This window comes from Camelina sativa, chromosome 17 (genome assembly GCF_030686135.1).
Source record: "Camelina sativa cultivar CO46 ecotype springtype chromosome 17, ASM3068613v1".
Taxonomy (NCBI): Eukaryota; Viridiplantae; Streptophyta; class Magnoliopsida; order Brassicales; family Brassicaceae; genus Camelina; species Camelina sativa.
Window position 1 is genome coordinate 37,553,670 of NC_141896.1, and position 17,422 is coordinate 37,571,091.

Genomic DNA, 17,422 nt, shown 5'->3' on the forward strand with positions numbered 1-17,422 from the left:
AACCCTACCTTCAGTTTCTACCTTTGTAAACTCGTATCCTCCTGTTTGGGCAACCAATCATGGAGTTCTCTTTTAATTTTAATATAGTTTGGTTGAAAAAAAAAAAAAAAAAAACTAAAATATCATGTTATGCAAAAAAATTTACATTTGGAAAAATGGAGTAATGTAGTGATTAAAATCTTTAAAGAGATAGATTTTCCCAAGTTGGTCATGGTCCTCGTGACATAAAACTTAGGTATTGTAAATGTGTATCCATTTATTCGAGATGCTTTTGGTCAATGTCGACAACTATACTCTTTACTTTGACTTATTTATTCACTAAGTAAAAGTCCGCGCATATACGCGGATTGCTGTATTAGTTATGCTAATTAATTTCAATTAATTTAATAATTATAAAGTTTGTCAATGTGAAGCGACTTTAGTGCAGTAGCAGAAGGTAAGTCCATTTGTAGAAGTCACTATCACACCCGGGATCGAGTCCTGGCTCCTGCGAATGTAGGAATTTGGCTAATGGACCGGCCAGTTGCGGCCCAACGGTTGACAAAAAAAAAAAAAAAAGTTTGTCAATATTTTTAGAAATGTTTCTCTCATCTATCTATTTTCAAAAATGTCCATTTTTAAATATGCAAAATTATAAAGTTTTATAAGATTTATTTCTAGATAGTACGTACTACTTAGAGACTCGATCCAAATATTTATAAGGTTTTTTTTTTGTTTTTGTCAAATTTATAAGGTTTTGAAAGGTTTTTAAAAGGTATTTATAAAGTATATATAAAATTTTACACACACACATATATATATATATATAGTTTATATATTTTTCTAAGATTACACGTATTTCAGTTTTTCGTGGCATTTTTAATAAAAATTTTAAAAGGCGTAGTTTTCAAAAGTGGTATTAAAAAAGAGGTTTGAAATTATATATATATATATATATATAACAAATAAATTTCCTAAATTCAATAATCAACTTTTATTTATTCAAATCATTACAATATCAAATTATATAAAATATTTTAATATAACTATACATGCATATTTATCAAAAAAAAATTATTTTTGTATTGTTCAGCCTGCATAATAGACCTCTTTTTGAGATAATGTTAGAAATACCATTTTGTTGATACCCCTTTTCAAAAATACCAATTTTTTGGTTATTTTTATTTTTGTCCTCTTTCACACAATTATGATGTGTTAAATTAACTTCTAGAATTTTTTGTTTTTGATTTGGATTCTCTATTTTAGATGTAGGATATAGTTTTGAGGGGGTAGATCGACACTCCCTCTGCAACTGTGATCCGCGCGAAGTCAAGAGTCGAATCTCGCTCCCAAATCACCACCAAATCGTCCAATACTCGAAACCCAAGCCTTATACATCGGTAGGAACCTGTATCAACCAATCCCAGTAAGAAAAACACACAAACAAGCAACAACAAGCAAGAACAAGGGAATCAAAGGCTTAGATTAGCCGTGGTCATGCACTCACCTCTCTGCAGAAAGATTCTGACCAATAAGAACGAATTCCCCCACTCCTAGCAAGCTTCTAGCTCTTTCCCAGCCTTAGATCTCCCAAGAACAGCAAGAAATCTCACCAATCTCTCTCAAAAACCTTTAGGAACTGATTTCTCCATTTCTCTTTCTCTCAAGCGCGTAAAACAACAAAAACACGACCCTAGGTCGTTTTCCCTCTTTTAAACCTCAGTTCAATGGTTTCCTTAAACCAAACCGGCCAGAAATCGATAATTAAATCGAACTGGTCGAACCCGAAACAGACAGTGTCGATCGACACCCCCACAAATTTACCAAAAATTGGTTTGCGGGTGTTACAGTAGAGGTTAGAGAGAATTAAAGAAAATTAATTTAATTATTGTATTACAATAGTTTATTTTCTTAAAACATTGCATACTTTTACAAATAAAATAAGTATGTAAGAAATAATCAAATATCTAGATAAACAATAAAGATGATTTCTTTAGTGTGAGAACTGAAACCAATTCTCTCCTTCCGAAGTGAGTTAAATGTGGAGGAGCTTACCACCGTTAAGAGTCCCGAACTAAATTGAGAGTGTTTGAATATCAGAATTGTATAGTATAGCTTGAGAGATAAAAATGTTCGATCCCTCACAACGACTCCCCCCTCTACTTATTTATATAGACCACTTTATTACCCCATTAATGCGTAATTATTAAGACATGATTTTTGCGTCCTAATTAATCCTCTTTAATGCGAGAATCTTTGACCGAGTCCGAGCTGTGAGCTGACTGCCGTGTCACTTCTCCGCTCTCTTCCTATCCATGGGCCTGACGGGCCTTCCTGAACTACATCCTTAGCCCACTTGATATGTCCGGCCCTGGGTACAACATTTAGTTTGATTATCTTATTGTGCAATGATCAAAATTAATAATTTTTAGAATCTGCATGATATTTTTTTTTGCCATCAAATTTTTATTATACATATGTAATGTAATTTTTTATTATTATCATATGTTAGTTAAAATTAAAAATAATAAGAAAACAAAGAAGAAAGGAAACAATACATAAAACAAAGAAATAAAATTGAAAACACAATATAAGATATATCTAACAAAATATATAATTAAACACTTACAATGAGTTGTAAAAAAAAACACTTACAATGAGTTTTCAACTCATGCAAAAATATTAAAAAAAAAAGTATTTAGAATTTGAGATATGGTGGAGGAGGATGTATGAATGGTTATTTATAGGATTTGTAGTGATAGAAGTTATTTCTAAAATAATTTAATTAGAGGAGTTACAATTTTTATTGATAGTGTGTTTAATTGAAAATGAATGGAGGAAACAATAGTCAATTCACAATTTATTTAATTTCAGTTATAAATTAGTAGTAATTAGCAAAATTAAAGTATAAATTTTCAGTTACAAATTAGTAGTAATTAGTGAAATTAAAGTATGAATTTATATATATGATTAAATGTGTTGTATTTTAAGTTTAATTAAAAATAAATATTATATTTTAAAACATTAAATATCAAATTGACCAATAAGTAGAGATCAGAACTCTACTTATATATATATGATTTATCTAAATTTGTTTGTAGTAGTATATTTACTCTTACTCATTAACGAAAAAAAAAAGATACAGTACAAGATTGTAGAAAAAAGGAGTAAGTACTAAAGAATTCAAAAAATGGTATCCGTAAAACGTTCAGTTACCCCATTTAAACCGATCAATCAGTACACTGATTATGTTTTAGCCATTAAGAAGAGACAAATCTTTATCTTTTAATCAGCGTTTCAAAAATGGAGTTATTGAGGGAAATGTGACAATTATGGGAATTACGATATAAATTGTGGTAGTCGGTGAAATCTTAAAAACATTGCTCCATATAAACAACATGAATGCATTATTGTTTTTCTTACTCGTGTGAGATGAAAACTTTGTAGGAGGCAGAGAGACCACTTTTGTCATTTGAAGGCGAGTTCTACATTTTATATTTTTCTCTTTTGTAGTCATTGTTTTCTCTGCACATTTCATAATATTTTCGTCTTTTTTTCTTTTCGAGTTTTGTAACGCAAGACGAAGATTATGGATGTTTTCTCGAATTCAATCAGAAACAATTTTTTTTTCTGTCTATGCATGAAATGATTTTTGTCTTCTCACTTTTTTCACGAGGATGTGTCAGATCAAATAATTTTTGAATCTTTTGTTTTTTTCTTCAAAACAAATGTTTTTTTCTTCAAAACAAATACTAGTTTTTTTGCCCAAACTTTTTATTTATTATTACTAACCAAATTATGCTCTCTGTGAATTATGCAACATTCGCATAAATTATTTATTTCCTATCATCCTATTCACGTAAAATTATCACTTTTTAATATTGCATATAATATATATATACTTTTAAATTCAAATAGCATGATAATTTCGTACTTTTTTTGGTCATAACAAGTATTGTCAGTTCATTGCTGTTTCATTTTCTGTTTATCTCATGATTACAGTGTAGGAACCTTTCAAAATACATCCATTTTGTTCATAGTAATACTCTACTTTTAGCTATATTCATGTGAAATCTTTTGGATTTTTATGAGAAAATATAATAACAACAGACAAAAAAATGTGAAATTTTTTAACTAGTGATAAAACCAAAGTTTGAAAGTAAATAAATGCAATGAAAATTGTTTTCTCCTCTCTGCATTCAAAACGTTATGTGTTTGGGTATTTGTGTATTTGTCATTCTTAGCTAATTTTTTTCTTTTTCTTTTTCAGAATCAATCACAGACTACCAAAAAAAAAACACAAGTGTTCTTGATTCTTTCTTCCATATCGAGATGGGTAAAGTAGCGAGATGGTTCAAGGGCGTGTTTGGTATAAAGAAGAGTACAGAAAGAAGTAGCGTTTCCGGCGGCGACTCCGTCAAAGACGGCGATCATTCCGGCGAGTTCAATGCTTCGAAGGACCCTGTTTGGTTGACAACTTATCTGACGGATACAGAGAAGGAACAGAACAAGAACGCAATTGCGGTTGCAACTGCTACGGCCTCAGCCACAGAAGCAGCGGTTTCGTCGGCCAAAGCGGCTGCGGCAGTTGTTAAACAGACCAGTGAAGTAAGAGCGGGAGATATTATCACCACGAAGGAGTGGTGTGCTGCGGTCAAAATACAAAAAGTCTTCAGGGGCTCTTTGGTAGTTTCTCAATCTTCAAAACTATTTTTAAAATTCTTCAATGATCAAAGTAACGTTCTAGTGTTAATATTTTGATTACAGAACACATGTTGTCAGATTTTGAGATTATTTCTTCAAAGATGATATGTTTTCAAATGGATAAATTAACAATTTTTATTTGTAATGGTTAGGCGAGGAAAGCGTTAAGAGCTTTGAAAGGTATAGTGAAGCTACAAGCTCTAGTGAGAGGATACTTGGTAAGGAAACGTGCTGCTGCGATGTTGCAGAGCATACAAGTTCTAATTAGAGTCCAAACTGCTATGCGATCTAAACGGAACAATCGCTGCCTCAACAAAGAGTACAACAACATGTTTCAACCTCGACAATCACTACATGTAAAGAACTAATCTCATTTTTTTTTTTTTTTGGCTCTCTTGTTCTTTAAGCGAAAAAGAACAAGGATTTAAGTGTGTGTTTCTGTTTATAGGACAAGTTTGATGAAGCGAGTGAGAGAAGTCCGAAAATTGTAGAGATTGATGATACGTACAAGAGGAGATCGAGTTCGAGATCGAAGTCCAAAGAAGTGCACAATGTTGGTGCAATGTCTGAATATGAAGATGATTTTGTTTACAAAGAGAATGACTTGGAGTTGAGTTTCTCGGATGAGAAGTGGAAGTTTGCTTCGGCGCAGAACACGCCGAGATTGTCGCGCCACCACGCTGCTAATAATCGCTACTATGTAATGCAGTCTCCTGCTAAGAACGTTTTGTGCGACGATGGAGGCAGTTTGAGTACTCCTGGCTACATGGAGAAAACAAAGTCGTTTAAGGCCAAGGTGCGTTCCCACAGTGCGCCACGTCAGCGAACTGAGAGGAAGAGGTTGTCGCTAGATGAAGTTATGGCCTATAAGAGGAGCGTTACCGGCGTGAATATGCTGCAACAGCAACCGCCACGCTATTCTTGTTCCTATAATCCGTATTGAACTCCAATGGACGAATTTCTCATTATTTTTTCTATAATCTTCCTTTCCTTTTGTTTTCAATCTTACTATTATTGTACATTTTCTTTCTCGTTATTTTTTAAAAACGTTCTCGTGGGTTTAGCAATTTGTTGTTTTGTCGGTTTTAGCAAACTAGGTATGTAATCGTGTTCTGAACTTCTAATTCTACCTAATTCAAGCACAAGCAAACATTGAGCAACCTTCCTTAACCAGTAATTTCAATAAAAGTTTAGTTCTTCTCATTGAGACAATTTTTAAGACCTCATTAATCGTTGATAATAGCCTAAGAGCAAAACCTTCAAACACAATGTGTTATTCTCCTGATTCAAAATTTCTAGTACTGGCACAAACTTGCAAGCAGATTATATAATACTGACCTGATCATCAAAAAATTCAAGAGTCTGCAGTTTCCATTCTTCAGCTAAGGATCACACTCAAACCTCATTTCGCTAATTAACAGACTATAACGGGCTGACCACCCAACCAGTTATTGGATTCTTCCTACGGATACGAGATTTCCCGTGAGAGCCAGATTGCAACCGTTCAAGCACAGTGTAAGTAATTGAATCCGGAGTGAGTCCTTGCTGTTTCATCTTTGTGTACAGATCAACTGCTTCCGCGGTTCTCCCACTCTTCTCTAGACAATCAAGCAAAATGTTGTACGTCACAATGTTCGGTTGACATCCTTTGGCAAGCATCTCTTCGAACAATCTATATGCCATTTCGACTCTCTCTGTTTTCCCAAAACATTCCATCAGAGTGCTGTATGTGACCACATCAGGGTTTAATCCTTTTTCTTGCATCTCCTTGAATCTCACATGGGCTTCATCAACATCACCATTCTTCCCCAGACAATTGATCAAAGAGTTATAAGAAACAATGTCGGGTTTATAGTCACTCTTCTCAAGCTCTTCAAAGATGCTTATAGCGTGATCAACTTCTCCTACCCGACCAAAACTAGAGATAAGAATATTGTAGGTGAATATATCCGGACAAGGACCATCCTTTTTCATTTTCTCGAAGAGATCATGAATATGAGATATTTGCTTTAGCTTTCCTAGTGCAGAGAACACAGTGTTGTACATCATAGTATCAGTAACTACACCTTTCTCATGAATCTTGCTCAACATCTCTATAGCTTCAACAGTTTTACCCGCAACGCACAAACTCTCTAGCATCGACATGTAACTATCTCTCTCTCCTTTCACAGGGAAGCTCCACATATCACAAAATAGCCGGTGAGCCTCACTTACATGCCCTAACTTGCTCAACGTTCTAACCAAATAAGAATATATCCCCTGAGTCATATATCTTTTCGACATCTCCACAATTCCATCTAACCTCACAAGCTGACCTTCAGCTACTAAGAGATTCAAAACCAAACTATAAGTATACTCGTTAGGTCGGCAACCCGTTTCAACCATCCTAGAGAAAACCTGAATAGCCTTATCAACCATTCTGCCTTTTGCTAGAACTTGCATCAGAGTATTGTAACCAACAACATTAAGCGTAAGCCCTTCAGTTATCATCTCATTGAATAAACCAACAGCTTCACTATACTTCCCAACCCTCCCCATAGTCCTGATCATAATCGTATAAGAATACTCATCTCTTCTACAATGCCTCTTCTTCATATCTTCGAAAACTTGACAAGCCTGATCAATCTGACAAAAGGCTGCACACAATTATACATAAAACTCATAACTGATAAATAAAAAAAAAACCAAAACTTTACTTAAAAGAGTTGTGTGAATCCGAGCTGTTCAAAGGAAGTACCTTTTCATCTTTAGCTAAAGCATCAAGCAACATATTGTAAGCGAAGATATCAAGTTTATGCCCTCCTCTTCTAATCTCACAATACACATCAAAAGCTTTAGACGCATCACGAGATCTTAAATAAGCTTGAAGGAGACACTTGTAAGTGAAAGAGTTCATCTTCAAATCCCATTTCTTCACCAATCTTAAACACATTTGTAAATCTTCCGTGTCACCGAAGAAACCAATTAAGATATTCACAGTTGATATATTCCCAGAAACGTTAGATTTCACCATGGAATCAAGAATCGAGCGAACACGATCGAATCTGTCTGGGAGATTTGACCTAGAGAGGATCAAAACGATGCGGTTGTAAAGAAAAGGGTCGTTTTGAGAATTAGGACAAAGAGAAGGGACGAATTTGAAAAACTCTACGGCGAGGAGAGGTGAGTTTAGGGATTTGAGAATCTCTGAAGCTTCGTCGGGAGTGAGTGAGAGTGAGAGAGAAGAGAGGTAATCAGAGAGATCAGAGAAAGCATCGGAGAGATTAGTGGCTCCGGTGATGAGATTGGTGGCTCTGCAGATGAGATGACGGCGAGGTAGAGGGTAGCCACGTACGTCGGCGGGGAGAGGATTAGGAAGAGAAACTTCGGCGGAGAGAGAACGGCCTGAGGGTGATGATGAAGTGACTTTCGCGACATATTTGGTGGCGTAATGCCGGCGGTTTGCTCTGGTGATTGTATCGACGGAGTTTAAGAAACGGCGGCAAAGAAGCTTCATTTTTGCGGCGGAGAAGGAAACGAGTTCTCTCTCTCTTTGATTTGAGTTTTGGAAACTCTGACGTAAAAGAGACGATCGATATTTTTCTTTAAATGGGCCTGAATGGGCCGTAAATTGATTACTTATAGTTATTATTAAGTTTAGTGTTTAATACTCCCTCTCTCTCACAAAGATTGAAGTTTTAGAGAATTTTTTTTGTCCCAACAAGATTGATGTTTTGAATATTTTTAATAAATTTTTGTTTTAATGATTATGCTGTAGAGTGTATGGAGTGTAAAAGTGGGAAGGTGGGAAAGTGAAAAAGTATTAGAAAAATAAATCATATATTCTCTCTGTCTTAATATGTGTGTAAAATCCTAAACTTCAATCTTTGTGAGACAGAGGGAGTATTTTAAAAAAAAAATGTTATACACCGAATGGATTTTGACGAATTCGCTACACTAAATGTTATAAGAGAACTTTTTTATTGTGTTTTGTATTATGATTTTACGTTCTTAAGGCTTAAAATATGTTTTAATCCAATGCAACTGACTAACTCTAAGAGTTTGAGATGTATTTGGAGAGTTTAAAAATTACTTATATCCATTTTGTCCCAAAACAGATTAAAATTAAGAAAACATTGCATAGTATTTTTTTAACTTCTGCAAAAAAAAAAAGATGGTAATTGGATGATTTTTGGATCTGCGTATAATACAACCTATATTTAGTAGTAGGTAAACTTGAAGGAGACAAGGAGTCAACTTTGGGTTTTGTTGATATACTGCGCGATGATTATGATCTCCACCAGATAGACGTAAAGCTTTAGCTAGTACATGGAAGTGCATACCATGGCTTATATATATAAGTTTTGTTTGTTTCATGGTAACATGTTCAGACACCAATTTTTTTTTATGGTAAATTTTGTTATAGATTTTTTTTCAATGAATATATAGAAACAATAATATCTGTGATTTATTACACCAAAAAATATTGTTTCTATTTGCCATATAACTCATATAACTCACATAAAATTAAAATACTGTAATCAAAATTGAAAACTCTTAAATAAATATGTAAAAGTTCTGTGATATTTGAAAAGAGAAAACAAATAAGATAAGAGAGGGACTACTTAATATGGTGAAACAAGAATCTTCGAGACCACTTATCCCACGTAAGTCCAATCTCATCGTTTGGTTTGTAACCTTTTGCTTTAGCAATAGTGTACCATCCTCCTCTCAACATATAACAGCCATTGCCCTTGACCAGCGTTAATGTGTAATCATCAGATTCATGACCTTCCTCTATAATATGGAGTTTCACATCAACACCGTTTCCTAAATTCTCGACCAAACCACGTCCTATCTCCCGAAGTATTGCTTCAAAATCTTGCTTCGGTAGAATAAGCGAACCACCGTGATGGAGATCAGTCTCGGTTAAATTCTTCTTTAGAACCCATGGATCATATGGAGCTAACCCCAATTTCAAATTGAGTTCTTGAGTCATCCTTGTGTATATAAATATTTTTTCAATTGTGAGTATTAGAGATTAAGAAGTATAGCTTTAATACATTCTGTTTTATATATTTAGTTTTCGATCATAATAGTACTTTCCATTTTTCTTCTCTTTTTTTTTAATTGTTTACGATTTTAGTACTTTTCCTTTTCAAGGAGTTCCCACAAGTGTTTTAAACTTTTGCTCTCAAAGTTTACAATCTTTTACTTTCTAATACGAATGACAAATTTACATTTTCTTAAAATTATTCAATTCCATCTTTCTCACCCAAAAAATTTCCTTTGTACGACTATTGTCGAAGTTTTACATTTCTTTTACTTGTCTCGTCTCTTTTTTGAATGAGTGGAAAACAATTAAAAATTGGCAAAACCCATTGTATGCATCCACAAGTCTTTCCCTGATCAAATCTCAACTGCTAGAGCTACTAACATCCTCCGGTTAACATATGCCAAGTAAGAAAACTGAGACACCTTGTAAACAAAAAATGACACCTCAAGTTGTTTGCATTACACGTAGTAAAGTAAAAGATTATTTATTGGAATACAAAATACTCTTGAAAAATTGGAGAGAGACTGACAGTAAAAAGTCCGCCATTTTTTCACTGTAGATGGAAACAAAATCCATTTAAATCAAATTACGACACTGTAATCTTAAAAGAAAATTTTTAATCGGTTGGGTCTTCTTCTGCTCCCAAAGATCTTCTTTATTTTACAAGTCCCAAAATATTGTTGATTTGGTTTTTTGTTTGTTTTGTTGCTTCAATGAAATTTGCTGCTGATGGTGTCGTAGCTCGGAACAGTCAACACTACCAAAAACATAAACAAAAGTATTAAGACTCGAGATCTATAAGCAAAAAGCATTGGACTAAATTAGGAAAAAAGTGAGACTTGTTTTTACCATCTCCGAAGGCACCCATTGTCAAAGGCTTTGAAATAACTTTGCTGGTGAAGTCTGCAATGTCCTTCAATGTTAGTTGGTCTACTGTCTTCAAGAATTGATCAACTGGTTTCCTGCAAGATTTTGTAAAAACAAAAATCGTGATGTCGGAATGGAAGAAAGCTACTATGAATTGAAAGCTAGAGTGAGCTTTTTCTGGTTTTTGAATGAAATGTTTGCGTGTACATACCTCTCTCCGTATGTAAGTATCTGTCTACCAATGTCTTCTGCTTCAATCATCTGGCAAAGGAACACCGATTTAACGAGTTAATAACATCTACTGGTTTGAATCGAGTTAAACAAATTGGCAACATGTTTTTCAAGCAAAACGGTTTTCTATAAGTGGAAGCTGAAAGCGAGAGATAGAATACCCGAGATTCCAAATTCATCAGGACTGCAGATTTTGTGGCTGCCTTGGCACGATCAAGATGTTGCTGGTTAACTGTCAAACATATAAACATGAGGAGAATGTGTCATAGATATATAAGAATGGTTTCAACTTGTTATATTAAGTGAAAATGGAATAAACAAAACTGCAAACCTTTTCCTCCTGCAACATCTTTCAGTTCTTTAGCTGCTAATTCAATTGCTGTTGCCGCGAACTCAGGGCTCTGCACTCATGGATGTAAATCATATGACTTTATTTACAAGAGTACATTTCCGGAAATGAAGTTGTCAGCTAACACAAACTGAACAACGCTTGAAACCCACAAAACTTAATAATAACCACAAAAACTGGAGTCCCTTTTGTACACATCTCATTAACGGAGAAAGGTAGATAAGTGATAAAAAGAAAAACATAGCAAGCAACAACAAGATCGCTGAACTCACCGAGCAACCATAGATTCCAAACAATCCAGTGTTGTTAAAGATGCTAGTGAACGCAGTGCATGATTGAACCTGCTGATATTCGTTTAGAACACGGCGATCTGTAACCAAACATACAAACTTCTATCACTATTACTGATCGTTTAGCAGTGCCAGAGAATGTTTCGTGAACTAGTCCAATAAAAAATATTAGAATAAGCACAAGAAAAAATACAAGATTTAACTTACAGAGCCACGAGTGCATTCCTTTTCCAGGACCTCCCGCAGAGAATGAGCCACCTCCTCCCATAAGCATCTAATAGCAATTAGATTTACATTATATTACTTCTTAACTAGTAAAAATATGATCGAAACAAGTGAAACTTAACGCAATGGCACCTGGAGAACAGTGGCTGTGACTGCTTCTTTCTCGTTATTCCAGCCAGGCACCTCAAAAGCAACCGCAAAGTGTGTAGCCTGAGAATGGAACAACAAAAGCTCAATTAGAACTGTGAAATGTGGAATCTCAGACACGCTTCTGATGGGAAATCTGTCATGAATACCTCTCCACCAGTATGTTGGCGGAAATCTCCACCGACATACTGAGATTTTGGCTCCACTTGGCGTGGTACATTAGGTAGGTCCGAAACTAATGGCTCAGCAACTTTTAAAAGTTCCTCATGTTCTACTCCACTTGCTGCCAGTACCATCCGTGCAGCAGTGAAATTCTCCTGATATTCCAAGATCAAATGAGTAAAAAAAATAAAAAATAGGACACTACTCAAGTAAACGATTGTAAATTGTAATTATTGAGATGTAGATGGTTCTCAAAAGCGCATGCATTCTTACAGTCATAAACTCTTCCAAGAGCTCCCCATTCAATCTATCTAAAGCAGACTCCGGTGCGTACAGAGGACTTGCCAATGCACCAGAGTAACCAGCAGAATGAATGGCCTCCAACAGGAAACCCATAGGGTTCTTTGCAAGTTCCGCTATCTCTACCTTCATCTTCCGTAGCTGTGGAAAAGATCATCAACATATGGCAAAAAGTCACCTAAAAGTTTTCACACAGTTATATCAGAATAGCACAAAAGGAGAAAATAAATTACCTCTTCATTGACTTCCCAGTCCAAGAAAGCAGGGTTTCTCACACTGTCAATAAGAACTTCAACCATTTCAGGGACATAGGTCTTAAGAGCATCAATAGTGTAACTCATTTGCTCTCGAGACGCAGAGGCGGACGTGTTGCCTCCAATGGCCTCTATTTCCCTCACAAGACGAAAGTGGGTTCTGTTTAACGTGCTCTTGAAAGCCATTCTTTCAAGCAAATGAGTAGCTCCATGGAAATATGGCGCCTCGTAAATAGAACCACAATCAACATATAAACCAATCGAAGCTGCCGGATTCTGCACCAAACACAACTTTGTTCAGTCCACATCATGCATTTCCATAGATATTTTAAGAGACATTAACATAAGTTTATTGTTAGTTACCGGAGACATCTCTGAGGCTATTTTGAGACCATTTGGAAGAGTAGTGATCTTAAGTTTGCTTGGCTCGACCTTGTCAGCAAGCGGCGGAGGAAGAGATACGCCTTGTAGTGGCATATCCAATGAAGTAAGAGAACCAGAGGATCCACCACCCAACCAGCTCAAGTAACCTGGCGTGGACGAACTTGTCGCCGCAGCAGCACTAGAACTAGCATAACGTGCAGGTCTCAAACTACGAGTAAGGACTCCCTATATAACAAAAAAAAACACGAATACAACAACACATCACATAACAATAAACAACAAAGGATCACAAATGAACAATTCATGATCCCTAATTAACAAATCATTTCTCTATTAATCTAAATCCAATGGATTGATTGACCTAGAAAAGATCATTTGTAAACCTAAAAACTAATCACAGTTCAATCATCTCCGGTAGTGAGGCGACTAATCTGAATCCAGATCTAGGAATTTTTCGGTAGAGTGTAATGCGAAATCACTGAATCGGACCAAATCGTTGCTTACTCGTTCTATAGAATCTTCCAAAGAACAGAGATAAAAGGAAAAAGGTGTAAGAACGAACCTTAAGAGCCTTGGCTCGTGAAGCTGCCGTACGATACATAGCGATTGAGAAAACCCTAAAATCGGACGGAGAAAAAAAAATTGAGAAGTGAGTCGACGAAAGAGAGAGGCCGAGGCTGATGATTAGGGAGAGAGAGGAGACGGGACGGAGGCTTTTTTTTTTGTTAGTTTAATGATTTGGTTTAGTTTAGAATCTACTTGATGCTAAAGTGCTAACGTACTCGGGTGATATCTTTGCTAACATACATCGGCCTGTCAAATGTAATGAAACCTGACCCAATGTTGTTATGGGCTTGGCCCAAACTTTATAATAGCAAAGTGGTTTTGGAGATGATACAACTTCTTTTTTTTTTTTTGTGCACCCAGATACAACTTCTATTAACGATACTAATCATGTTATTATTATTTTTCTTTAACTTTGCATAATTCGGTGGATGGTTCTTGACTGGAAAGATGAAAAATGTGTGGAGATACTTAAGAAGTGCAAGAAAGAATTATCAAAAACTTGTTAAATAGTAATTGTAATTGAGATGTTTATTTAATGAATGTAAAATTTATACAAAAATATGCATCGTTTATTCGTTTAGTTTAAATTGATGTAAACAAACATAAATAACCAAGATCTAAATTGGATTGAAAAGAAACATCATTTATTAAAATCGTCAAGTTCACAAGACCAAGACATATTAAAAACCAGAACATCACATGATCGCATAAAACACTACTGACACTAAAACACACACACAAATCCATAAGCATGGTCCATGGACCTGGGTCACCTGACCTTATTTTTACGGAATCTTCAGAGAAAAGAAACTAAAGAGTAATTCTATAACTGTTGAAAATGGGCACGACATGGACTCCGATCTGATGAACCACATCACTAGCTTTGCCATGGTACCCAACGATCTTGTAACCTTCCTCCTTAAGCTCGAAATGTTCTCCAGCAGTCAATCCAAACGGCTGAGACGTTCGCTTGTTAGTCTTGAACGTTAGACTGGTCACCACTTCAGCTTCAACTCCGAAGATTTTATCATAGTAACCTTCCACTGAAGTGATGTACTCACTTGGATAATCAAGCTCAAACTACAAAACAACAAGAAGAGGGAAGTTATTAGGACAAGGTCAAGAAATCAATTATTGGGAGAAACTAGAAAGAGATTAGAGAGAAGGATAGAACCGTTTCAGTTCCAAGTAAAGTTTTCTTCCCATGACCATCACCGATGATTTCTTGAGAGCCTTTGTTGTACTCAAACGTGACAAAAGCTACACCATCGTTTCCTTGACCTACAAGTATCTTTTTAACACCATCAAAAACACCATCATCCCAGGAAGCACCTCCATTACCACCTTTTGCTTCTAGCTTCTTAGCAGTAGAAGGAGTCAAGGCCGAATGGTTAAGTACAAAGTAAGTTCCAGGAAAATTGAGATTCGAATTAGCGAATCTAGCAAAGCCAGTGATCTTCTTATCCTTGACATGAAGAGAGAACGGTGTACCATCATCCTCAGAAAGTTTATAACCAAAGAACTCAGAAGTGTTTTTGTCGGTTTTGAACTTGATTCCTTGGAAGACATTGGAAGAATCGTACCAACTCTCGACATAAACGAGATAGTCATCAGGATAATTGCTTACGGCAACCTGAAGGTTTCAGAGAAAACTTAGTTCAAAATGTAAGTAATACATACGTCTAAAACTTTCTCGAGTATAAGAAAAAAAAAATGCTAACGTACCGTGGAGATGACATTTGTACCCTTCACATCATGCAAAATTCCTTCCTTTGTCTCTCCGTTTTCGACAGTATTAAACTTGATTTGCTCAATTCCTCCATTACCAGATGAAATATAGATCTTAGTCACACTCTTTTTTGGAACCTGGGATGGAGCTGGAGCGGGAAGAGGGGCAAAATATGCACCAAGAGAATCAATAACATTACCAGACCGACCATAAATCCCAACAAGTTTAAAACCTGTTTCTTGAAACACAAATTTACTACCAACCACAGTCCCAAAAGCAGGGGATGTTCTTCCTTTTGACGTCTTAAACGTAAGAGACGTAAGATAAACATCGATTGTTCCCTCCACGGATGTAATATGTTCATTAGGATAATCCACCGCAAACTGCCACAAAATATAAAAACTTCTCCGATCAAAAGCGAATATAATAATACTAATATCTTAGTACACAAAGCTATATCAAGATACCTCTTGTGGGGCTTCTTTTCTATCCCCATGAGCATGCGGTATGGTTCTTTGGCCTTTGGCATACTCAAACCTGACATAACCCACATTCTTACCATTTCGTCCAACAAGCACTTTTCTAACACCATCGAAAGCGCCATCGTCCCAAGCAAACCTTCCATTCCCACCTTGAAGTTTAAAGTGCTTAAGAGACGAATCCACAACAGAGAAGTGAGGTCCAATGGCATCAAGAGCTTCACCAGCACGTCCATGGAAACCAATGAGTTTTCCTCCATTTTTACCCTCGAGCATGAACTCTTTCCCAACTGGATTTCCTAATAACGTCATATGACCTAGTATGGGAGATGTTCTTCCGTAAGAGGTTTTGAAGAGTAACGATTTGATCAATGCTGCTCCATAACCGAAAATATCATCGTAGCCTCCACCAACGGCTATGATATATTCACTCGGATAATCCACTGAAAACTAGATTTCATTTGATTATTAGATTTTACATGATTAATAAGAACCGGACTTATGAATAAGAAAGCTATGATATATCATTACCTCTTGTAATCGACCGCGATTTGTTCCGTGTTCACGGATTTCGATTTTTCCGTTCTTTTCGTATTCGATCTTGATATAATTTACATTGAGAATATCTTTTCCAACAATTATTTTCTTAACACCATCCAAAACTCCATCGTCGAATGCTACTCCGTTGTTACCACCCATCGGTCCCACCTTTTCAGACATTGTTTCTATCTGCTTCCTAATGAACAACAAAAACTATGTTTTTTCACTTATATCAAAAAGTCACTTATATGTTCCGAAACGAAGGATGTATCACACACTATGCTATCTTTGCTTGGCCAATTTTCCTTTTGTTTGTAAGTTCTTTGAAATATTGTAATACTCACTAGTTAGAGAGGAAAAACAAAACATTTTAAGACATAAAATAATCAAACTATGCCGTTTTGTGGATCAAGAGTCAAGAAATCTCCAAAAAGAAAGAGAAAGTAAAACCAAAAAGAAGAGAGAAATAGTAACCTGAGTAAAGAGAGTGCGATGAAGAATGAAAGTAACTTTGTTAGATTGGTGGATAGTGATCTTTTTCTTATATAATGTGACAGTAGAAACAACCCCAGCTAACGCTTTATGTTCTTTTAACAACGATAGTAATTTAATTCTCAAAAACGGTTACATTCTTTTTAAATGTGAGGGAAATGCTTCCCACGTTGTCTAACTAACTAATATAAGTCCAAAAAACCATGAATTTGTTACACTAAAGAAAAATAATACGCAACGCACCTAATGGTTACTTTTAAAAGAAAACTACATCAGTACGTATTAACAAAAATATAGTATTCTTGGGGTGATCCTTTTGTCTATCAAGGTAGTTACAACATGTAGATCAGCCTCAACGAAGTTGGTCTAAGAGAAAGTTAAAAAATGTTATGGTCCCTCGGAAAAAAACTATAAAATGGTCAGGCCCAATAGTGCCCCTTTGGAGGGAGCTTCACAGCCATTGTTCACGCTGCCTCAATTCCGATAAGGCATTTCTTAGCTCTTCCGGCGCTAAGAAATCATCATCAATTTAAATTCAAACTGCAGACTGCAACGGTAGCTCAATAAACTCTTCACCATCGAAAGTGTGTAACACTCGGTTTTATAGCCCTTAACGACCTGGGGTCATGTACCGACATCATCTCTTTTTTTTAGTGTGTAGTTAAACAAAAAAAGATTACTTACACCT

At 35.7% G+C, this 17,422-nt stretch overlaps 4 protein-coding genes and 1 pseudogene across 5 annotated transcripts; 1 reads left to right on the forward strand and 4 right to left on the reverse strand.

Moving 5' to 3' along the window:
* The first annotated feature begins 4,150 nt into the window (after positions 1-4,150).
* Positions 4,151-5,843, forward strand: LOC104758516 (protein IQ-DOMAIN 27-like). Its single transcript, XM_010481396.3, has 3 exons — positions 4,151-4,665; positions 4,836-5,039; positions 5,132-5,843. The coding sequence occupies exons 1-3, from the start codon at positions 4,312-4,314 to the stop codon at positions 5,624-5,626; spliced, it is 1,053 nt and encodes a 350-aa protein (XP_010479698.1). The 5' UTR covers positions 4,151-4,311; the 3' UTR covers positions 5,627-5,843.
* LOC104758517 (pentatricopeptide repeat-containing protein At1g51965, mitochondrial) lies at positions 5,836-8,267 on the reverse strand. Its single transcript, XM_010481398.2, has 2 exons — positions 7,421-8,267; positions 5,836-7,308 (listed from the first exon to the last, which is right to left on the reverse strand). Exons 1-2 carry the CDS (start codon positions 8,177-8,179, stop codon positions 6,106-6,108), a joined length of 1,962 nt encoding a protein of 653 aa, XP_010479700.2. The 5' UTR covers positions 8,180-8,267; the 3' UTR covers positions 5,836-6,105.
* A 1,016-nt stretch (positions 8,268-9,283) lies between these two features.
* LOC104759964 (putative B3 domain-containing protein At1g51970 pseudogene) lies at positions 9,284-9,661 on the reverse strand (annotated as a pseudogene).
* A 494-nt stretch (positions 9,662-10,155) lies between these two features.
* On the reverse strand, positions 10,156-13,702 carry LOC104778123 (putative mitochondrial-processing peptidase subunit alpha-1, mitochondrial). The gene is made up of 13 exons (XM_087494174.1): positions 13,490-13,702; positions 12,907-13,152; positions 12,523-12,819; positions 12,263-12,430; positions 11,977-12,144; positions 11,813-11,890; positions 11,663-11,729; positions 11,438-11,535; positions 11,148-11,217; positions 10,978-11,048; positions 10,797-10,846; positions 10,568-10,680; positions 10,156-10,475 (listed from the first exon to the last, which is right to left on the reverse strand). The coding sequence occupies exons 1-13, from the start codon at positions 13,526-13,528 to the stop codon at positions 10,429-10,431; spliced, it is 1,512 nt and encodes a 503-aa protein (XP_087350300.1). The 5' UTR covers positions 13,529-13,702; the 3' UTR covers positions 10,156-10,428.
* A 414-nt stretch (positions 13,703-14,116) lies between these two features.
* On the reverse strand, positions 14,117-16,846 carry LOC104758519 (myrosinase-binding protein 2-like). Of its 2 annotated transcripts, XM_087494176.1 has the most exons (7): positions 16,717-16,831; positions 16,234-16,438; positions 15,691-16,152; positions 15,483-15,606; positions 15,220-15,371; positions 14,669-15,127; positions 14,117-14,574 (listed from the first exon to the last, which is right to left on the reverse strand). In XM_087494176.1, the coding sequence occupies exons 2-7, from the start codon at positions 16,420-16,422 to the stop codon at positions 14,305-14,307; spliced, it is 1,656 nt and encodes a 551-aa protein (XP_087350302.1). In that variant the 5' UTR covers positions 16,423-16,438; positions 16,717-16,831; the 3' UTR covers positions 14,117-14,304. The 2 variants fall into 2 exon arrangements, with proteins under 2 accessions (XP_087350302.1, XP_087350301.1); XM_087494175.1 differs by having other exon boundaries at positions 15,220-15,606; positions 16,717-16,846.
* Between the last annotated feature and the right edge of the window lie 576 nt (positions 16,847-17,422).